General features: G+C 49.0%; 1 protein-coding gene across 3 annotated transcripts in view; it reads left to right on the top strand.

Annotated features, from left to right (window-relative positions):
* Window positions 1-23,104, top strand: part of MSI2 (musashi RNA binding protein 2) — a 394,222-nt gene that overhangs the window by 126,039 nt on the left and 245,079 nt on the right. For all 3 annotated transcript variants that reach the window (XM_081220215.1, XM_081220214.1, XM_081220213.1), the window contains exon 6: window positions 10,489-10,581. In XM_081220215.1, coding sequence (XP_081076341.1) covers window positions 10,489-10,581 — 93 coding nt within the window. The remainder of the gene's footprint in view (window positions 1-10,488; window positions 10,582-23,104) is intronic.

The following is a 23,104-nucleotide window of genomic DNA, read 5'->3' as shown; positions in this document are numbered from 1 at the left end:
ACAGATGTGCTTGAAAACGTGAAACGAGGTGGACAAAGAATTTTAAACTTGTTATTATTGTTTCCCTTGGACCATTTCTGTCGGCAGGGTCACCTTGGACCTAGGCTCTAGCCACGGGGCGGGACCATCGTGTTACCATTTCTAGGGCCCTCCCCCTCACCGGGAGTCCTTCTCTTTGTCTTCAGAAGAAGTCCACCCTGGGTGGGTGAATCGGGCTCCTACTGCTGGAGGGACAGGCACAGGTGGAGGGAACTGAGTCCATCCCAGCCTGCTGTCCTGTCTGGCCTTTCCTCCCCACCTCTTTCTGGGGCTTATTAAGAATCTGCTTTGGGCTTCCCTAGTGGCACAGTGGTTGAGAGTCCGCCTGCCGATGCAGGGGACACGGGTTCGTGCCCCAGTCCGGGAAGATCCCACATGCCGTGGAGCGGCTGGGCCCGAGAACCATGGCCGCTGAGCCTGCGCGTCCGGAGCCTGTCCGCAACGGGAGAGGCCACAGCAGTGAGAGGCCCGCGTACCGCAAAAAAAAAAAAAAAAAAAAAGAATCTGCTTTGACTGCCTGTCCCTTGGCTGGGGCTGTGGAGGCACCTCTTTCGTATGCAGAAATGCTCGGCTTCCTCGAAAATTCAGCAGTAGTAAAGGGTACTTAATTTCGCTTAATACCGTTGCTGTAAAAGATGATGGGTTTTAATTGCCTCTGTGGCTTGGTAATCATTTGAACCCTGGAGACAGTCTTTGGGGCCTTCTGCGTACTGAGTCCATTACTCTGTGACAAGTATTGGGGGCCGGGGGCTCTGAGAGGGATGGAGGGATGGAGACACTTCCCGTGGATGCAGAGCAGCTTGGGTACCTGGGATGATGGTGTGATGGCCAGCCAGCCACCTTGCTCAGCATCAGGTCACGATCCTTAATTTCCTGTGCTTTCCAAGGCGGCACTCCATCTCTGCACCTTTTTCTGTTACCCCCCAGCCCCCAGTCTGAGTGCCACTGGCTAGGATATTACTCTCTGACACCAGTGTGTGGACAGGTCACCCTCTCTGGCTACAGATTTTCCCCCAAGGGTAAGAGGATGTAGTATTTTTTAAATTAGCCTGGGAGGGAGCTGGGTGAGGGCTTGGCAAGGACTGGGGAGTCAGCTCCCTGCTGAAGCAGCCTGATCACCTTTATTAGGAGATCACACTTTCTTTTAGGTGAGTTACTGTTTTAATCAGAGGTTATGCTGTAACCTGGCTATGTCGGCTAATTGTGTATACATTATATTCTAGCCCCATATAGATGAAGGCTATTCTTTTCCTTCCAATTTTAAAGCTATTTAGAGGGAATGCCAAATTGTAGCCTGAATACTGGTGCTCTCTGGCTAATAGCTACAGATGGGGAGAGAGAGCTCTAAGAAACATTTGGGGTTATATTTATAATTAATTTCCTCTGAAGTTAAATTAATTTCTGCAGTTGACAACCTCAGATATTGTTAACACCTTTGTCCAGTGGTCAACCGTGGGTGAATGGAGGCACATGGAATTAGCTGGTGGATGAAACAGGGGAAGCATGCTTTCTTGGACGCTTGGGTTTATTTTAAGCCCTTTTTGCACTCAGATTCTTGACTTGGGGATTTTTTGGGCCTGTCATTAAGAAGAACTCCAAAAACAGCTTTAGTGAGATACAGTTCACATGCCATGTAATTTACCCATTTGAAGTGTATAGTTCAGTGGTTTTTGGTCTGTTCACAGATACATGCACCATCACCACAGTCCGTTTTAGAGCATTTTCACACCTCACAAAGGAGCCCCATACTGTTTAGCCACACCTCCTGACCTCTCCCTCAGCCCTAAGCAGCCCCTATTCTACGTGCTGTCCCTATGGGTTTCCCCATCAGACTTTCATATGAATGGAGTCATACAATATGTGGTCTTTTATGACTGGCTTCTTTCACTTCAGACAATGTTTTCAAAATTCATCCAGGTTGTAGCACGTGTCAGCGCTCCATTCCTTTTTGTGACCAAATAATATTCCATCATATGGATAGATCACACTTAATTTATCCATCCATCCATCCATCCATCCATCGATGGGTTGTTTGATGGATGGGTTGTTCCACTTTCTGACTGACAAACAAGGCTGCTGTGAACACTTTGTGGGGGACATACGTTTTAATTTCTCTTGGGTATATAGTAGGAGTGGAATTGTTGGGTCCTATGGTAACTCGACAGTTAATCATTTGAGGAGCTGCCAGACTGTTTGCCAGAGCGGATGCAGCATTTGACGTTCCCACCAGCAGCATCTGGCCTGTCAGTTTTGCATCTTGGCTTCAGAATCGAAAAGGGCAGAATCAGACTTGCTCCTCCTGGCACCCCCTTGTCTCCCTGTCCCCAGTTGTCTCTTTTTGCTGGGATGTCACAAGTAAAGGTGTAGGAGATTCAAGGAATAGAAAGCTCAAGTTGGGGAATTCCCCGGTGGTCCAGTGGTTAGGACTCGGCGCTTCCACTGCCGGGGGCCTGGGTTTGATCCCTGGTCGGGGAACTAAGATCCCACAAGCCGCGTGGCATGCCCCTCCCGCCCCCCACCAAAAAAGAAAGCTCGGGGTTGTGACGCCCCATTTTGTCACCCGCTAGTGCTGTGTGACTTTGGACGCTTCACATCTCTGAGCCTGTCTCCTTGGCTGTGGAAGAGAAGCTGAGACCCGTCTGAGGACCGACATGAGGCCTGAGGGAGGGCAGCTGTGAGGAGGGCTCAGCTCAGGGCTGGGCCCACAGTGGTGCCACAGTGAGGACAGCGCATTCTGAGCGTGGAGGAGACGCGGGCACCACGGCTGTCCGTAGGAGAAGAGGGTCTGCTACTAGGAGGGACCCTGCCACGTGTCAACCCTGGCCCTCCACGTTGTATCAGAGGAACTCAAGTCGCATTTGGGCCGCTGCTCTTCAAGAGCTGGCTCCGCTCTCCTGACCACTTTACCTTCCCTCCTCACCTTCTGGGGCAGAACCTTGACCCTGCGGCCCCTGCCACAGTGCTTGTGCAAATGATGAGTGTGACCTGCCTTCCTCGGCGGGGGGGGCACATTCAGATGGTCACACCTGGGGTGTAGCATTCTTCTCCCCCAGGGTGGTGGAGGCGTCCTTGTGGGCCACGCCCCACCGCCACCAAGGAAAGGTGAGACTGAGGCCGTGGTGTCTGAGAGCCTCTCCCAAGGAGGTCCCCGTGTTAATCACCTGGGCTGCCACACGCTGGGTCGTTGAAGCCACAGAAGTGTTCTCTCATAGTTCAGGAGTCTACAAGTCTGGAGGAGACAGAGGCTCCCTTCTGGAGGCTGTGAGGGAGAAGCCGTCCCTTGCCTCTCTCCTAGCTCCTGGGACCTGCCGGCATTCCTTGGCTTGTAGACACATCACTGCCGTCTCTGCCTCTGTCTTCACACGACCTTCGTGTGTGTGTGTGTGTGTGTGTGTGTGTCTCCCTTCTCCTCCTCTTATAAGGACACCTCATTGGATTTAGGGCCCACACTACACCCAGGGTGATTTCATCTGAAGATCCTTTATTTTTATTTATTTATTTATTTATTTTTCAAAAGGAATTTTGCCTTTAAAAATTTTTTTATTATTTATTTTTGCTGTGTTGGGTCTTCGTTTCTGTGCGAGGGCTTTCTCTAGTTGCGGCGAGTGGGGGCCACTCCTCATTGCGGTGCGCAGGCCTCTCACTATCGCGGCCTCTCTTGTTGCAGAGCACAGGCTCCAGACACCCAGGCTCAGTAATTGTGGTTCATGGGGCCAGTCGCTCTGTGGCATGTGGGATCCTCCAACACCAGGGCTTGAACCCGCGTCCCCTGCATCGGCAGGCTGACTCTCAACCACTGCGCCACCAGAGAAGCCCAAGATCCTTTATTAGTTATAGCTGCAAGACCCTCTTTCCAGATGAGATCACATTCTGAGGTTCTAAGTGGACATGAATTTTGGGGGGAACTCATCAAGCCACTGTAGTCTCTTTTTCCACCTATGATTCTAGAAATTTTTGGAGAAGATTCCCAGTTCCTGACTTGTGTTCTGATTTCATATGTTCCATGAGTTTTGCCATCGGATTCGGATGTGATTGGGGTGTTGGTGGTGACAAGACTGGTAGTTGAGGGGGAGGAGGGCAGAATGGAAGAAAATATTGGGAGAATGTAGGGATTTTAGGGGATGGGTCCCTTGGAAGGCACATGCTGGGGGAGGGGGCCATGGAGTTTGGGACTTCTAGGATCTCAGTCAGCCTTCCTAGAGCTTCTTTACCATTAAAGATTGGACTGAATTCTCAAATGCAGAGTTGATGATACCACACAATCTCATCCCAGATGCTGAAGAACAAAGAGCTCACCAAATTCAGAATCTAGTATGAAATCACATGGTATCTGCCAACTTACCACTTCTCCCTTGCCACTCTGCCTTGCCTTTAACTAGCACACGAGTCACCTTGCTGGGACTTGATTTTTTCATCTGCATAATGGGGATGATGGACAGTCAGGTTTGTGAGAGCTCGCCCAATGCTAGCATTCTCATCCTTCCTGGGCTCTTTCAACCTTGGGATTCCCATAGATAGGTGAGCATCTGCAAAGAGCCTGCGTTCTTGAGCCCTGAAGATGGCTCGTGGTTTTTCACCGAGGGGAATTTGAACTCTCTTCAGGAGCATGGCAAGAGCTGGCTGAGTTTCTCTGGGCCTCTGTCACACCCATTTAAGACTCTCCAGGGCCATTTCCTGCCTTTCCATGCATTTATTAGGATCAGAAATATTTGTTGTTGTTCTGTTGTTTTCTTGTGTGACAACTAATATCTTTGGGCCAGTGCTGTTGGAGCTAAAATTTCCTCTTCAATCTCATCATAAAAGATTCTAATACCTCCACCCTCTGCTTTCAACACATACACACACACACACACACACACACACACACACCCCTCTGCTTTATTCGATTTTACAAAAATACAGCCAGTGGCTCCACTCTGAGTGACCATTTCAGATGGAAACACATTTTTTTAAAAGGGAATTTTTGAAACTCAAAAAAAAAGCCAGCTCTCTGGTTAGAGGCAGGAAGGTGGAGTGTTCTTTGCAGCTCTAGTTAGCAGCTGGCTTTGGCCAGTTCTTATGTGTAAACAGCAATTTTCCGAACTGGAATGGATGCTGGGGTTTTCTTTCTGGAGCCAAGAGTTGTGTGGAGAGCAGTAGTGTTTAGTTAAATTACGGGTCCAGATAACAAAACTTTGCAGCAGTGATTTGTGACAGACCAAACCCTCCCCATGCCCCTATGCGTGCTACACACACACACACACACACAAACACACACACGCCTTCCCGGAATGCCGACCTAGACCATAAAAGGAGGCATTTGCTAGGGGAGGGGCTGTCCCCAAGGGTGTAGGGCCCTCGCTCTGGGTGCAACCTTCCACCAAAAACCCCAAGCCAAGGATGTTTCAGACCCATTTCCTTGTGGATTTCGGACTGAGCTCTCTCTGGAGCAAATGGGTGGCTCTCTCCATCTAAGTGTGCTGTGGAGGCCCTGAGCCTTTTGGTGTGCAGCGGCTGTGTGTCGGTGTGAAGGCTGTGGGTTGGGAAACAGTTACCCGAAGGGCCTAGCACAGGAAGAAGACACAGGTGGCTCTCTCCACTGTGGGCAGAGAGGACTTTTTATAACACAGAGGGCTATAGCGTCGGGGGCCAGTGTGTAACTGGTCCTGCTTGCTGTTTCCAGGGTCAGAGAGGGTTAAAGGTCTGGGGTGCTGGATGGTTCCTGGGGCACATAGAAACCAAGACTCAAGGATTGGGAATAGAGAGGTACCCTCAACACACACACACACACACACACACACGCGTGCACACATGTATACAGAAATGAAACCTTGACAGTATTGATGGGAATTTGAGGACCTCCGTTGAGTCCACTGAGACCTTGGACACTGCGTCCCCACGCTGCCCCCTTCCTGCTGTCCTCAGGAGCCATGGAGGTGGGAGGGAAATGGAGGGAAGAGTGTGTGATTCTGGCATCCTCTGCCTGCCCCCTGCGCCCCTCTCCAGAATGCAAATCACGGAGCAGTGAACAGCCCATTTAGCAGTGATGCCATCAGAATTCCCAAAGTAACTCACTCCCATTTTCCCCAGCGCCCCTGGCGGGAGGGGTCACCTGCAGAGCCCCATCACCCCCCAGCCATGCTCCCCTGTCCTGAAGCTGAGACGTCGGTGAGCAGCTCACCAAGTGTTGCCCATCTTCCCACTGGCCTCTTCACGTTTGGAAGGTTTTGATTAAACCAGCCTCCTTTTAGTGTTTGCTGAAGAGTGGGATCTATCTCTATATCTGAGCTGGTTCCTGGAGAGGATGTTTTAGTAACTTGGACACTTTGGCCACATTGTCTGGGGCCTGGAATTTCTCACCCTTGTTTTAAACAAAAGCGTTTTAAAGACTGTTTTGGGGCCTGTGTAGATTTATAGCTGGACGTCTTCCCCAGCATGTAGGGGTCTGTCTCGGCAGGTTTACGGCTGTAGGGCAACGGTGGAGGGTGTAAGAGGGGACCTTCTCTTTTTACCAGTTACTGGGGAATGAACATTCTGTTGACTTCTGTTATTTGGAATGAAGACACGTCGGTCGTTTAATTCTCTGCGTCCGTGGGAACGTTTGGAATATGTATAGGACCTGCTGTCTATACCCACCTGGCTCTACACAGCGTCTGAATGAGACCGTGGGGTTCATTTTATGGAATACCTCTCCAGAGTTTCTTTAAGTTGAGAACTCCACGAGTGCACATTTGTAGATCACATTAGTGTTTCTTTATAGATATTTAATTGCTTGGCTGGGGTTTAAAAAAAAGGAATGAAAAATCGAAAATGAAACTATTGGGAGTCTTTGCCCATCTGAAATCACGTAGAGATGTAGGAAAGTGTTTTTGAAATGATAGTGGAAGAGAATGTGCAATAAGAGTTGATTTATCGGGCTTCCCCGGTGGTGCAGTGGTTGAGAGTCCGCCTGCCGATGCAGGGGACACGGGTTCGTGCCCCGGTCCGGGAGGATCCCACATGCCGCGGAGCGGCTGGGCCCGTGAGCCATGGCCGCTGAGCCTGCGCGTCCGGAGCCTGTGCTCCGCAACGGGAGAGGCCACAGCAGTGAGAGGCCCGCGTACCGCAAAAAAAAAAAGAAAAAAAAAAAAGAGTTGATTTATCAAAGTGTTTGGTAGAAGGTATCTTTCTGCTGCACGTTTCTTCTGAGCTCGAAGGATGAATTTAGTAACTGACTTTGGATTCATCTAGTGACCATTTATTTATCTTCTGCGTGCTGTCCCACCAGACACTTGGGCATATGTTATTTGTAAATTTATTTATTTATTTTTGGTGTTGCTTCGCGCGGGCTTTCTCTACTTGTGGAGAGTGGGGGCTCCTCTTTGTTGCGGTTCGTGGGCTTCTCATTGCTGTGGCTTCTCTTGTTGCGGAGCACGGGCTCTAGGCGCGCGGGCTTCAGTAGTTGCAGCATGGGGGCTCAGTAGTTGTGGCTCACGGGCTCTAGAGCACAGGCTCTCTCAGTATTTGTGGCACACGGGCTTTGTTGCTCTGTGGCATGTGGGATCTTCCCAGACCAGGGCTTGAACCCTTGTCCCCTGCATTGGCAGGCGGATTCTCAACCATTGCACCACCAGGGAAGCCCTGGGCATATGTTATTTAATTTAGTTGCAGCAGGAACATTGTGTGGTAGGCTAATTATTATATCTCCATTTTAAAGGGGCTTAACTTCCACACCGTATTTGAATGTGAGTTCCAGCACCTCGCACTTAATCTGTTTGTTGAATGAATGAATTAGGAAAGTTAGATGAGTAAAATTTGGCGATTAGTGAGTGTAGGGAGAGATTTAAATCTGGAGAGGGCCTGATGGAGCGTCACCGTGAAGGTGACCTTGATCCACCAGGGAGACTGAGGGATAAGCAGGGAGCCGGATAAGGAGGGAGATGAACAAGGAGGTGGATAAGATGCCTACCAGTTAACCGGAGGTTCTTGGAGCTCGGAGGTGTGGACACTGGTGGGATAGTCATAGAATGTCCTCACATACATTATCTCATCAAATTTCTCATTCATCTGAAAAGAGATGAAAAAATAGTAAACAACAGTTTTAAACACACATGCAAACCACTGCATGGTGGCCAGTGAGATGTATGAGAGTCACCAGGACGGTGTCCTCCTGAGACAGCACAGGATGTCCACTACAAGGGCACTCCAGGTCGGGGGTCAGTCAGTGGGCTGAGGTGGCATGTGTCCCCTCTGGGAGCTGCTGAGTTAAAGTGTGAGGTCCCTGAGGTCTGGGAGCCTCCCCGTCGGGCCCACCCTGCTCACAGATTCGGGAGAGTTCAGGGTTAGGCGGGGAAGGGAGCTCTGGTCCAGGACTTCACGTGCAGAGCATAGAACCCAGCCCTCAGGCGAGTCCTGTCCAGGGTCACATCCAGACTTAGACGCAGAAGCCAGGTTTCCAGAGCCTTTCACACTCCTTAGAACAGCCTGCCTGGGACCGCTGTGCCCTTAGGTGTCACTCTGCTGAGTCTCTACTGTTGCGAGTGGGTTGGTTGGTTCATTCTCTCCACACGTGTGTCAGGAGACTCGATGATATGTGATCCAGGCAGCCATGGCTCCCATACTTAGGCAACCTACATCAACTTTTTATAAATTTATTTATTTTTATTTTTGGCTGTGTTGGGTCTTTGTTGCTGCGTGCAGGCTTCCTCTAGTTGCAGCGAGCGGGGGCTGCTCTTCGATGTGGAGTGCGGGCTTCTCATTGCGGTGGCTTCTCTTGTGGAGCACGGGGCTCTAGGCGCACAAGCTTCGGTAGTTGCAGCACGTGCGCTCAGTAGTTGTGGCTCGTGGGCTCTAGAGCACAGGCTCGGTAGTTGTGGCTCACGGGCTTAGTTACTCCGCGGCATGTGGGATCTTCCCAGACCAGGCCTCGAACCCATGTCCCCTGCATTGGCAGGCGTATTCCTAACCACTGCGCCACCAGGGAGGTACCCCCTGCATCGACTTACAATAGACATGTGTGACATTGTGGCTGTTTCTTTCTTTTTTTTTTTTTTTTTTTAATGTTTTCAGGTTCCTCTCATTCATTTATTTTTGGGTTTTAGTCTTGCTTTTCTTTGTATGTTCTCATCAAATATTTTTCCCCGAGCTTTATTGGGGTGTAATTAACAAATAAAATGATAAGATATTTAAAGCGTACAATGTGGTGATTTGATGTATGTATGTATTATATATTGTGACAAGATCTAGCCATTGAGTTAAGACGTTGTGCTTTTATTATATGCAACCAAACTGGTGAGACCCTGTATCCACTGAGTTTTAAAATTTTTTATTTGACATTAAAGAAGAACAAAAAAAGACAAAGAAAAAACCAACCCCACACAGCCTAACTTAGTCTTCAGAATAAAATTTATTGTATTTTATTGTCTTTCACTCTTCCATGTAAGATTTTTGGTCCTACTCTGAAGAGTGGACATCATCGAGTTCCCTCCTCCCTTTGCCTTAGGGCTGGTGGGATTCTGAAATGTGGCCATTGCAGAAATGCGTTTGTTTTTGCATCCACCAGACTTTGGCTGTGGACTTCTGTGTGCCTGGCCCTGTATTTGCACCCTGGGGGGTACCGAGAGGAGTCAGGAGCCCACGGTCTGGGGGAGGAGGTTAGGACGAAGGCAGGATTATCACTCACTTCAGTGCGATGTGGAAAGTAGTGAGTGTGTGAGAGGCAGAGGGGCGCAGCGTTTGGGGTTCAGAAGCAGGAGAAACAGCTTCTGGGTGGGGCGACTATACAGGTATTTTGAATTTTGGAGAAGGGCACTGGATCTCGGAGGAAAGTCAGAACTTGGCAAGGGAGGTGCAGGAGTGGAGAGGTCTCCCAAGGAGCAGGACCTGCGTGGACAGAGGTGTAGAGGCCTGGGGACCAGCTGCGCTTGGCTGAGTGTAGGACAAATCAAGGTGAATGGTGAGAAACCCAGAGGGGAAGGAGCCCTGGGGGCCGGGCTTGGAGGGCGGTCCCAGTGTATGAGGTCCTGTCTGTCCTGATGGCAGACATAAGCCAGCACCCAGAATGGCTCCGTGTAGGCAGTCTGCACGTGGGTTTGAATTCTCTGTGAGTTTCTTATTGACACACTTTATGGGTACTTTCAGGGCAGCAGACCTTTACGCACGTAGTTCTCTTTTGTTCACGTCTCTTAGGTTTAAAATAGCTTTGACGTGTGACTTAACATCGCAGTGAAGCCGTGTGTTATAGCCAAAGAGGTTCACCTTCCATCTGTATAAAACTCCAGCTTTCAGGTAGCGGTCTGAAGGCCTAAGGTATCCAGAGTGATGGTCTCCGGTATCCTGAGACGTCCAAAGGGCCCGCTCGGTGCAGCTGGCATATTCCTAACATCGCCTTCCTCTCTAGAGAAGTGTGGAGAGTGGCTTGCTCAGCATCTCGGTGAGTGTGGCTTCAGATAACCTAGTTAACCCATGTCTTCCTCTTGTCATTTCTTGCAGATGGTCACAAGAACAAAGAAAATCTTTGTAGGAGGATTATCTGCAAACACGGTGGTGGAAGACGTGAAGCAGTATTTCGAGCAGTTTGGCAAGGTAGGTGGTGCGTTGCGGGGGAGCAGCCTGCTCAGTCCTTAGAAGTGGCTGCCGTGGCCCCTGCCTTTGCCACAGCTGTGTCCTCAAGAACCTTGTCCTTGGACTCGGCCGTCAAGATGTAAATGAAATTGGGCAGGAGCCGAGATGGAAGAGTCCGGCTTGTGGTGGGCACGGCACCCCACGTGCTTGCAGGAGCAGACAGAGTGGCCTTTGAGTGCGGATTCACTGGCATTTGCCGGCCACGTGGGGCCTGGGCTGGGAGCTGACGGTGGCAGCTCCTGGTGAGGGATTCAGGGCTGTGAGTCACAGGGCAGGAGCTCCCGCAGAAGCTGGCCTGAGAGTTGGCACTGGGCTTCATTCTGTGCCCCTCTGGAAAATGCATTGAGAGAGGAGGCTCCCTGGGGCCCTTGCGGCTGAACCCTCCCCTGTCCAATGCCCGAGGAAACTCAGGAAAGATGCTGGGCTCGTACCTGTCAGAATGTCGGCGAGACGGCGGTACAATTACCCCCTGGGCTCTGCTGCGGGAACGGGCTGGGAGCCACTCAGAACGCCCCAGACGAGTCAGGAAGTGGCGTGTGGGAGTGTGTGCGTGACAGACGGAGTCGCACAGACAGACAGGGCACGGAACCATGGATGACTACTTCAGCCCCTTTCTAGCTGGTGGGGGGGCACCCACTGCCTTGGATGGAGAGTGGGTTCTGCCCCAGGGTGACACAGTCCGCCAATGACTCTGTCGTCCCAGGGCTCCAGCAGGGCAGCTTGCTGGGCGCTGAGCCTTGCTGGCGTTTGTGTGGTGCCCCTCCTCCGGCTCCTGTGTCCCAGGAGGCTGGCAGGTGAGTGCGTGCACAGGGCCTACGCCTCCTGCATCTTTGAGCAGTTGTGGACATTGCCCTGGGAGCACAGGTGTGGGATAGTTTTCTTCTGTGTGTCTCGTCATGTGTCTCCCGCCTCCACCGAAGGACTGGTGTGGTAGAGGGCTGCCGAGGCATCCTGAGAAGACCCCGCGGCTGTTCTAAACTCTGCCACTCATCTGCCCCGTGACACCTGTCACACTTGCCCTGGGTGGTACAAAGGCATTGCCGCCCACTGGCCAGTCTGAAAGTTCTGTGCTTTCATTTGTTTGCCCAAGGCAATGGGCAGCTATGATCCCATCTCCAGGAGTGTCCAGTTGTGAGCTGCTCTCTGGGATGAGTGCTGTGACTTCTGTTTAGCCTCAAAATACAGATTTTCCTGTCTCTGGTATTAATCAATTTCTGCATGGATGGGAGACCACGCTTCAGAGAACCCAGCCTCCTCCAGCCCAGCCTTGCCTTTGGGATGGCACTCAGCTGCCCTTGTGGGTTGGTTATGAAAGACTCCTTCCCCACGGCACTGTCTGGCATTGCCGGTTGGGGGCTGATTCATTCTGGCAGATTCTAAAAAATAGCTGGGTGTGTTGGTGGTTGTGTACACTATGGCGCTTCTCTTTGAGACTGATTTAAAGCATTAAGGGGGATTGGTCCATCCTCCAGCCCCACCCTGCCTAGGGAGAGAGACTGGAAATAATTTAATGAGACAAATCCAGCTTGCGTAATGGAAGGCTCTGGAGTGCGAACCCTCTTTACTACCGTTCTGCCTTTCAAACCAGGCCGGAGGTAGTGTTTGCAAACATGAGGTTGGGATTTCTTTTTCGAGCCGTAACCTGCCTTGGAATCTCATGGGCCTATTTGCAGGTGTCGGGGAAGTGGATGCTGCCCAGATGGGCTGTTAGAATTTTCCACCACACCTCCGCACATGCCCAGCTCTGGGTCTCTCCCTCTCTCTCTCCTTTCTCTCTCTCTGTCTTTGCATTGTTCTTCATTAGCACTCAGCGTTGTGACTCAGTCCACCAGCAGTTGGTGGGTGGGGGGGGTGCGAGCCCACAGCAGTGACCATCCCTGCCCTGGGAACAGCCGTCCTCTTGACTGGGAGGTGGCCACAGACTCTTCCCTGGCTTGGCACTCGCTGGGTCTGAAGCCGCTCAGTTAATTTTGCAGCAATGTCCGGCGGATTCCTGCAGGATGCATAAACCTATCAAGTGTTTTATTAAAGGACTAAGGAGGCTGTTGAATGTATCACAACCCTCACACTCTGTATAGTCACGTGTTAGTGGCCTGTTGCGTACATATGCTCTGCGTGTTATCTGGGTCTGTCTTCAGAATAGCTTATTCCTCGTTCGGCTGGCGGCTGGTGTGACGTGTGTTCCCTTGGGCAGGGCCCACCGCCTCTCAGGATTCTGGTATAATTCACTGGACTCCAGAATGGTCAAAGGAGGGGAGACCCTGCTGCTGGGCCTCGGGGATGCTGAGTAAATCCAGTGGCTGTGAAAGGAGTAACAGTAAATTGACAAACTGATGGAAGGAAATGGAAAATACACGCACACACACTTGCATAAAGTATACTCACACATAGGCACACACTCCCGACTGCATCAAGCTGTTAGGGGCTCTTTTCAGTTGGTTAACTGCACATTAGTAAGGTGTAATTCAGCGAGTAATTTAGTGAGTACGTGTTAAGTGTTGGATACGGGCCAGGCCCTTGACTTATGTTATCTCACTTAATTTTTCTCTCGGATGCTGATGGGTGTACTGCCCATTTTGTAGATTGTTAAATGGAGTCCTGGTGGGACTGCACCTTTGACTCAAGGTCACAGCCTTATGAAAGTTCACAGACTTCTCCTCTAGGCTTGTCTGATAATAGAACCCAAGCCCTGGGCCCGTTCCAGCTGCTGATCAACCCCCAAGATAGACTTAGGGTGGGGAGGATGCAAAAGAGAAGAAAAAATGGTGTCCCCTCTGGATGCCCAGGGACAGTGCCAGGAGCCTGGGCCTACATGGCCTCATTGCTTCTGCACAGCGGATTTTGGTGTCATCCAGCCCATCTGACAAAGGTGGACAATACAGGTCAGGGAGGTGAAGTCTCAGCAAAGGTCACCCAGGTAAGGCAGTATAACAGCCAGAACTCACACCCTGCTTCCTCCAAGTCTAGAACTGTCCGTCTTTCCACAGGCTCCATTCAGAGTTGGCCACCTTCTTTTTAGGTTTCCCTCGTTGTCATGCTTCTTTCCTCTTCCTCTTCCCGTCTTGCCTGAGGTGGCAGCTGTTTCGGCTGCTTATTTCAGGTGGCAATCAAGATGGGTAAGATCGCTGTCTTGGGGCTCTGAGCTAAGGGAGTCTAAACATGTCATTACTGTAAGCAGAGTGGGTTCAGGATGGCACATTGAGAGCTTGAAATGACTCAAGTTGGAGGCTTGTAAACCCTTTTTTGCTTTTCTCCCACCTTCCTCCCAGAAGATTGACCCCCCCCTCCCCCTGACCCCCAGGTTAGGGATGTCATTACTTGTTTATATTTAAGATGAGATCATGAAGTGCGGCCATCGGCATTAGGACTCTGCGGACTTGGGTGCCGTCCTCACCCCTGGGTAGCTGTTCTGGTCCCCTCGTTGGAGGAAGGTAAGAGGAGGTGTCCCAGACCCTCGTACCGGGCATGCCCGCATGGTGATACCACTGAGGCAGGCACCTTAACAGGCCACTTCTTTCCTGGCCTCAGTTTCTCACCTGAGGGAAGGACGTGGAAAACTTGGGTTAGATAGGAAATACTTTTGGCTCTGTCACAGCTACTCACTTCTGTCACGTGGAGAAAGCAGCTGTAACCAACACATAAACCATTGGGTGTGGCTGAGTTCCAATAAAACTTTATGAAAACAGGTTTGGGACCCCATTTGTCCCATGGGCTGTGGTTTGCCAACCTCTGTACTAGGTTATTCCTATGGTTGGTTTCAAGCTTGAAAACTGAATAATTTAGAAAGTGTTTAAATAAACATACATAGGTGGATGGATAGATAGGTATCTACGGTACCTATAGACTGTAACCAAGACAAGATGTTTTTGGTCGTAATGAGCATGACGTAACAAATCAAACAGTTGTAACTGTGGTAGTACTAATTCCTGCACTTCAAGATCAAAGGGCAATGAAAGACTCTCTACTCGGAAAAAGCTACCATTTATAAACTGGAATCTTCATCCTATGAGTATAAAGTATTTCCAGTTTCCTATTACATGTGCTACATCTCGATGAAGACGCAGAATTTGTGAAGTTCAGATTTTAGTATGAGCTTCTCTTACGGTGTTCTGATGTTTCTGACTTAGAGGGTCGTGTGGTTTGTGCTAAGCTTCTTAACGCATTTAAAAATTTGGTTCTCAGGGATGTCAGGTGAGGTAGGTGAAGTATCTGTTATGCGATGACGACACTGATGCTGAGAAAGGTCAGTAAGTCGTCCAAGATCCTGTAACCTGGAGAGTCGCTCATATTCAGCATTTAATGAAACCTCATCTCCCCCTTTACCACTGAGCAGCCCCATCCTCAGAGGGAGCAGGTTTGGTTCATTTGTCAAGAATGTTGATCTGTGGCAATTTATTTTACTGCTTCAGGTTTCCTAGTGGACGTTACCTGTGCTGACGATTTCATGCCTGCAGGAATGATGTATACAGTCCGTTCCGAAACATGGCACGTGAACAGGGCTCTAGGTGCGCCCAGGCAGACCGAGACCGTCCATCGGGCTGTTCTGCTCCATTCCCCCTGCACGGCCATCCGGAAGAGCCCAGCGTGGTGATTAAAAAGCCCTGGGATCAAAGCAACTCCGAGTGCCAGGGCTTCCTCCTTCTCCCCGTAGGCCCCTCCTTCTTAACTTCTCACTTATAGGATTTGGGAGATCAAAAAGAGGCCTTTAAACTTAATGAATTCTCGGCTTCGTCCCGGATGGAGCAGTTCTGCACCTCTCAGCTGTTCACCTCGATGAGAGGGCTGCTCGGTGCCGAGCTCGCTAGGTAATTCTCACTTGATATAACTCCTGTGAAAGCAGTGCAGGCCGCATCTGGAGGTTCCCAATTATACTTCACATGGTGAACTGTGTAATTAGTTTGGAAGACTTGCGCTTAGTCATTGGTTTATCCTAATCGGCTTTGGCTTTCCCCACCAACAAAGTGAGCTTATTTTGCTAAGCTGAACCGACTCCGCACCCTTTGTTCCAGCCTTTTATTGTCTCATTCCGTTCATTCTGTTTTACTGCCAAAGTTCTGTTTCATTAGGCCTACAAGTCATTTCCAATTCAGTGGGCTGCTACAATCCGGCCTTTATCACTCTGGTTCCCATGTCCCTTCTGGGCCAGTGCCCGAGTTTGCGGTTTGACGTGAGGGCTTTAACCCTTTCCTGGGCCAGCCCCTCACTGTGGCGGATGGGAAGCCAAGGCCCTAAAGGAGGAGGTGGTGGTTTGGAAAGTTCCAGCTCTTTAGGGGAGCCCCGTGGAAATGGGGCGAAAAGGGGGCCTTCGAGTCCTTTTGTTGGGTTAGGGTTGTGTGTGGGCTCTAAAAGTTAACTTGAGCTACAGAGAATGGTGCTTGAAAGCTTTGGGGGGGAAAAACATGGAAAACCAGAATGGACTGGCTTTTTCATATACTAGATCTCATGGATTGCACTTGGGAGAGGTCTTGGGAGAGGGCCCTCTGAGGGAGTGTTGGCTGCCTGTTATCTTTTAGCTCCAGGCTTTATGTGCAGGTACGATGCTGGTACCCCCGGCCACCGCTCAGATGCCCCTTTTGATGCTGTATGTGTGAGGGGAGAAAGATCTAGAATAAAAATTTCATAAAGCCTTTGAAATGTGAACGGCAGGAGATTTGTGAGAAAATGAATAAGCAAGTTAACCGTGTTCCTGAGAGTGGACTCTGATTTTATTGCTTCCTAATGCAAGTTGCAGATGAACAGAGCTCCACGAGGTGTGCGGTTCTTTCCGACCAGGCCTGGAATACAAAAGTCCTGTTGGTCCTTCGTGGGCCTCACAGCTCCCACGAGGCCTGCGTCTTCTGAAGTGGTTTGTACTGGCGGACTCACTGGAAAGTGGTCTGTGTGCCTGGGCCTCGCCTGTCACCTGCTGGCCTTTGCTCTGGAGGGCCGTGACGTTCCTCAGACCTTGACTTAGAACTCTAGAGTGGACCAGGAAGGACCATTGGCCCTCCCCTCCCTGGCCGGTCACGCTGAAGGCTACCTGCATGTTTAAATTTTCTTCCTGTAATAGCCCAGAACAAGGCCAACACTGTCCTGGTGTTTGATTAAATCTCTGCCTGGTTTGTGTCAGTCGCTCCCTTTGGAAGTTTTCATACGGGGGAGGGGACTTTATTTGCCCTGTGACCCCTGGCAGAGCTGCTGAGGGCAAAAAGTCTCAGTTAGCAAACAGGAGACTCCTGCCTCAGCTGCCTGCCTCGGCCTCCTGGGCCAGGTGGTGGCAAACAAGCAAGCAGGACCCACAAGTAATACGAGCCTTGGGCTTTGCAGGTAAACCCTCTTGCCCCAGGACGTCGTGTCTTCCTGATGAACTTTTTCCTCCGTTTCTGCTGCAGCCGGTGGAGAGAGCTGCACTCGAAACAGATTGAGCACCTCAACCTCACTTCTCCTAAATCCTCTCTTTTTATTCTGCTTCAACCAGGAGTTCCTGAAATAGATGAGTGGGTTTCTAGGAAAACTGCCCACTTCCCTTTTAGTGTATAAAATATAGCCAGCTGTTGTTAGGCAAATGCATCAGACATTATTATTGCTCTGTTAACAGTGTTTTAAAATATACAAACAGAAAAATAGGATGCCTTCTGGGTAGCAAGCTGGGAAAAGTTTGAGATTATGCTAATCACATGCGTATGCCTAGTAAGGTAGGGGAACAAGGCTCGAACTTTCTGGCTCTGCTGTTTAACTGTGTTTCCCAGTATGGTTTAGCTTTATTTAATTTTTGTAGGGGGGCCATGAGGAGAAAGACCGGGGGCAGGAGAGCCCTTGGGCAGGAAGGAGTTAATGAGCCTGGGGAGGCAGAGGGAGAGGGGGTTTAAGGGCTCCACCAGCTTACCTTCCCAGAGCCCTCCTGGCAGGCTCTGAGGACATCACTTACAATGGAGTTGTTAGCATGAGAAAGGAAGCCTTTCTACCCCTGGATGTACTTCAGTGGGAACTGAAAGTGTCTGAGAAATCACGGTTCAGGCTTGTGCCAGTGGGTGCAAGGAGTGGTTCTTACGGAGGAGAAAGCTCAGTTCATTTAGACTTGGCATAGAAATCGGATTCCATTGTTCGGTGGCGTGAACATTGATATGGAGATTCCTGCCCATCCCCCAGCCCATCAATAGGATACCCCATTACATGGGTCGCATATGCTTTTCTTTTTTCTTTCTTTCTCTTCTTTTTTTTTCCAGCTTCCTTTGTCCTCTGAGAATTAAGCTCTCTGTAGGGCAGCAGGATTTGTCAAGTTACCACCCTCTAAATTTTTACAGCTCTGTGTATTCAGACTTGGTATTTGTGAATTAGCCGAAAGTGGGCTGCCAATCGGTACTTTATTTACATTCGAAGCCATAAGAGTGGGAGCCCCAGAAAAAATGTTAATATGCAGGAGGAGGCTGAAGGGTTGAGTTTCTGACTGTTTCTAACCTCACCACTGCCTTTCAAACCAATCAGGAGGCACACGGCTGATAGTTAATAGCTTTTAGCTGATTATTTTTCTTCTCCTCCTCTTTCTTTTCTATCCAAGTTGACCTGGGTGTACTTGAGCGGAAATGAAGTCATCCAAATGCTGAATTAGAATAATCGCAGGCCTCCAAGAATGAAATGGAAGCAGAGATTAAATGGTAGAGGGAAAGCTGGCATTAATAAGCAGCAGGAAAACTTTGCATAAAATAAGTAGGAGATTTGATAGATGGAATTTGTATATGCTATTTCCATTTTTCTCCACTTCGTATTGTCTTCCTTGAGCTGCGTTGCTAGCAGAGTGGGATTCCATTTGCCTGAAGTCCACATGCCTTCTGCAGCCAGGGTGATGGTCCTTTCTTCTTCATGGGACGTTGGTGTAACCAGGACGTTTCCAGGATGGAAGAATCTGGGTGGAGGGGCCGTTACTGTGAAAGGTTGATGATTACTACTGGTTCCAAAGTGCAGTGGTTGGGGATAGGGGGTGGGCACAGATGGAAGGTAACACACAGCAGGCAAACAAGAAATATTATTGATGGATTCCTGATGGTAAGGAGAAGAACTAGGCTGGATAAAGGTAGGGCGACCGACTGTCCTGGTTTGCCTAGGACTGAGTGGTTTCCAGGAACTCAGAACTTGCAAACCAGAATAAGTTGCTCACCGTAAATAAATGGGAGGTGGGAGAAGTCGAGGAGGCGCTTGGCCTCAAACTCCAGAAGGCATGAAACCTTTGACCACCTCCAGGCAGATTTAAGTATTCCTTCCTGCATGTTCCAGAACACTTACTTCATACCTATTTACAATCTGCCTTCCTGATTTAACTCAGCCACTGGGGTCAGGAGCCAGCACAGGCCAGTAAGTGTAGTGTTACCTGAAGTGGCCTGCGGAAGGCAGGACAGACAGACACACAGTCCTGGGCAGGGGCAGCTCATCTTTGACTTGGAGTGTAGGATTCCTTTGGGCTCTGATTTGGGCTCCTACTTGGGGGTTATTTCTACACCTTTTGAAAATAAACAGTTCTGCCCCATGTAGCAAAAAAGCGAGCTTCGTGTAGTTAAAGGGCAAAATAAGGATTTAATTATATCAAAAAAAAAAAAAACCCAGCAGAGTGGTTTGTTTACAGGAAGTCATTTTTAGGTGGTCTGTAGTAGAAAACGTAATTTGCAGAATCAGATTAGTTGTAAATTAGAGATTTTTGGTAGTTGAGGTCGCTAACGGTCCTTTCTAATTGGCAGCAGACATAAATATTTTCAGACCTCCTTATTGTTTGTAGAGTGTTATTATTTGGAAAAAGAAAACAATTTAAGGTGCTCTTCCCTTCAGGAAATATAAACGAGCGTATGGCATGATCAGAGGCAGTCTTTCTGATCTTACTGTCAGCGTTCTTAGGGAACGGCAGACGGGCAGGGTTAGCGCCAGAGAGAGCCGTGCTGGGCTGGCTTGTGGGGGAGCTTGCCGATTCTCTGATTTAAAAAAAACCAAAAAAAGTTTTTCTCCTTGAAAAAGACCACCCTGAATGTAAATTGGTGCAGGCACTATGAAAAACAGTATGGAGGTTCCTCCAAAAACTCAAAATAGAGTCATTATATGAGCCAGCAATCCCACTCCTGGGCACATATCCGGACAAAACTATACTTCCAAAAGATACATGCACCCCTGTGTTCATTGCAGCACTATTTACAGTAGCCAAGACATGGAAGCAACCTAAATGTCCATCAACAGACGAATGGATAAAGAAGATATGGTACATAAACACAATGGAATACTACTCAGCCATAAAAAAGAATGAAATAATGCCTTTTGCAGCTACATGGATGGACCTAGAGTCTCATACTAAGCAAAGTCAGAAAGACAAATACCATATGGTATCACTTATATGTGGAATCTAAAATATGACACAAATGAGCTCTGAAACAGAAACAGACTCACAGACATAGAGAAGAGACTTGTGGTTGCCAAGGGGAAAGGGGCGGGCAGGGGAGGGTTGGATTGGTAGTTTGGACTAGTAGATGCAAACTATTATATATAGGGTGGATAAACAACAAGGTCCTATTGTATAACACAGGGAACTGTATCCAATATCTTGTAATAGACCATAATGGAAAAGAATATGAAAGAGAATATATATATTTACATATATATAAAACTGAATCACTTTGCTGTATACCAGAAACTAACACAACATTATAAATCAACTATACTTCAATAAAAAAAATAAAAAATAAAAAGACCACCCCATTTCCTTTATTGATAGTTGTGTTTTAGAAGCAAAAAGGAGGATTTATTGATGTCTCAGGTCTCCATTCCAACTAAGTTGGCATATGTTCAGATTCAGAGATTGCTGTTTGCCCAAACCTTTCATGTGCCTTTTGACTTGCAATTGTCCCAACGGCCCTGTGGGGCAGGGGGATTATCCCCATTTGAAAGTTAGGAAAGGAAGGCTGGGAGAGTGTAAATGACTTGCTCAGGAGCCACAGCCACACAGCGGTGGGCCGAGGTGCAGACCTGAGCCCTGGCCAGAAGGCCTGGGCTCATAGCTCCATGAGGGCTGCTGGGCTGGGCCACCTCCCTCAGGTGTGTGAGCGCTTGTGGCCATCAGTGTGCTGGGCCATAGGATTTCTGTGACATATCTTGCAGGAAGCCGACTGTGACTTTATGGTTGTTTGTTGAAAACATATATTACGTTAGAACAAATATTATGGCATGGACTGCAAAATTTGCATAATTGCTTTTTTGTTGTTGTTGTTACGCGGGCCTCTCACTGTTGTGGCCTCTCCCGCTGCGGAGCACAGGCTCCGGATGCACAGGCTCAGCGGCCATGGCTCACGGGCCCAGCTGCTCCGCGGCACGTGGGATCCTCCCGGACCGGGGCACGAACTCGTGTGCCCTGCATCGGCAGGCGGACTCTCAACCACTGCGCCACCAGGGAAGCCCTGCATAATTGTTTTTGAAAAACCTTGAGATTTGGAGACATTTCAGGATGGGCTCCTGGCTGCATTAGGCTCTGTCCCATCATTCTGGGCTGTCCCAGGATTTACTTGATCACTAGGAGCACTTGGGTAAAAATGCTGAGAATCACTACTGTTCAGCATAGGGGTTGGCATACTTTTTCCGTAAAGGGCCAGATAATAACTGTTTTCAGTTTTGTGGCCCAGATGGTCTCTCACAGCCACTCAACTCTGCCATTGTAGCAGGAATGACAGCAGGCATTGACAGGATGAAAATGAACGGTTGTGGCTGTGTCCCAATAAAACTTTATTTACAAAAAACAGAAGGCTGCAGGATTGGGCTCTTACCCAGAGTTTGCCGACCCCCTGGTTTAGCAGATTGCCTGGTAATAAGGACATGGATTTCCTTTATCCTCAGACTGTCTGGTGTCAAATCCAGCTCATCCGTTTATGAGCTCTGTAACCGTGGGCAGGTCATTTAACTTCTTTCTTCCTGAGTTGCTTTATCTGTAGGATGGGGATGAGGATGATACTGCATAGGACTGTCGGGACAAGTAAATGAAGTAAGGCATATATAGTTCTTAGCATCCTGCCAGAAACTAAGTGCTTAATAAACGGTGGAAACATGAGCTGCTGTTATTTTCATCCTAAGACTCAGGTTCCGCCTCTGGCGTTGCCGCTCCCATCCTCTCCAGCAGTAGCCCCGCCACACGCGCACACACACACACACACACACACTCTCTCTCTCTCTCTCTCTCTTCCATCTCTCCCGTCTGTCTTTTGGGTGGGCTCACCACTCAGTTCTCCCACCCACCTCGGGGGTAACACAGATTGAAAGTCTTTCCTGGGCCCTCTTCACCCGAAGATGAAGATTGAGTTTCATTTAGTTTTCAGTGGCACGTATCTTGAGTTCATTCCAGCTACCCTGATGCCTTGAGTTTGTGGAATTGACTTCAGGCTGCTCTGGCTTTGATGGAAAATATTGAACTGATACGGGCCAAAAGAGAATTCTTTCGGTTGAACCCTGCTGATGAGCCCTTTAAACTTGCTTGAATAAATAAACTGTTTTGTTTCTGGGGGCGGGGAGAAGAATAGAGGATACGGTCTGGAAATTGTCCCAGTATCACTTAACTGGTGTTTATTAAAATATTTTTATATATATTGATCCACTAACCTGTTTATTGAGCTTATTTAGCCTCTTGAGAGAGCTTCCCACACCCTCATTGAAGTTTTCTTTCCTGAGTCTAATAAACTTGGTCTTCTGGTTTTTGAATTTATTGCAAACATTAAGGAGTGGGAAGATGTTGTTAATAAATTCAATGTAAAGAGGAGGGAGAGAAACCTATAAAAACAAAAAGATTTCGGTCTTAAAAAGGACCACGTTGTAGGACCATTTGGTGCAGGGAAACAGCCGTCCTTCCTCGTTAGGTCCCGAAGGCATCTCGTCTGCAGCCTCGCACACCGTTTGTTGTTCATTGATTCATTCACCCGATCTTCTGAACGCCAGGCCCTGAGCTAGGAGCCAGGGGCGCAGCCATGAACAAAACAGACAAGGTCCCTGCTTACTTGTAGATGTTTTCGGATGAGGTTGGAGAGCACCAGCCAACAGCAGACGAGTAAATAGTAAACGTAAAGTAACTACAGATTGTCTCATAAAGAAAACAAACCGGGAGCTGGAAGACTCCATGAAGGAGCACAAAGAGGGGATCTTGGTTTATCAGGAAAAAAATCAAATTTACGTGTAACCTCTTTGCCTCGAGTAGACTGCAGATTCCACTGAGGTGGGGCTGGGTCTGTTTCCTAACCGCGTGCAGCACCAGGATGGGCCCAGGGGCTGGGCCGTAGTTGCTACTCAGTACATGGTGGTGGGATGAGTGGGCCTCTGTATCAGAGGGCAGGGCTATGCCAGACATTGGAGGCGTTTCAAATGGTAAAATTATGATTTTTCTTTTATAAAATGGGGCTTTCAGAGAATATATTCAGTCATCGGGAGCATTCCTTATGTGGATCCTATCTTTCCCCTGAAGCCTGGGATAAATGAGCTATTTCCACCATGGAGTAAA

Source organism: Mesoplodon bidens (genome assembly GCF_964165515.1).
Source record: "Mesoplodon bidens genome assembly, chromosome: 19".
NCBI lineage: Eukaryota > Metazoa > Chordata > Mammalia > Artiodactyla > Ziphiidae > Mesoplodon > Mesoplodon bidens.
The sequence above is the reverse complement of the archived record's forward strand: the minus strand, read 5'-3'. Positions and strand labels throughout refer to the sequence as shown.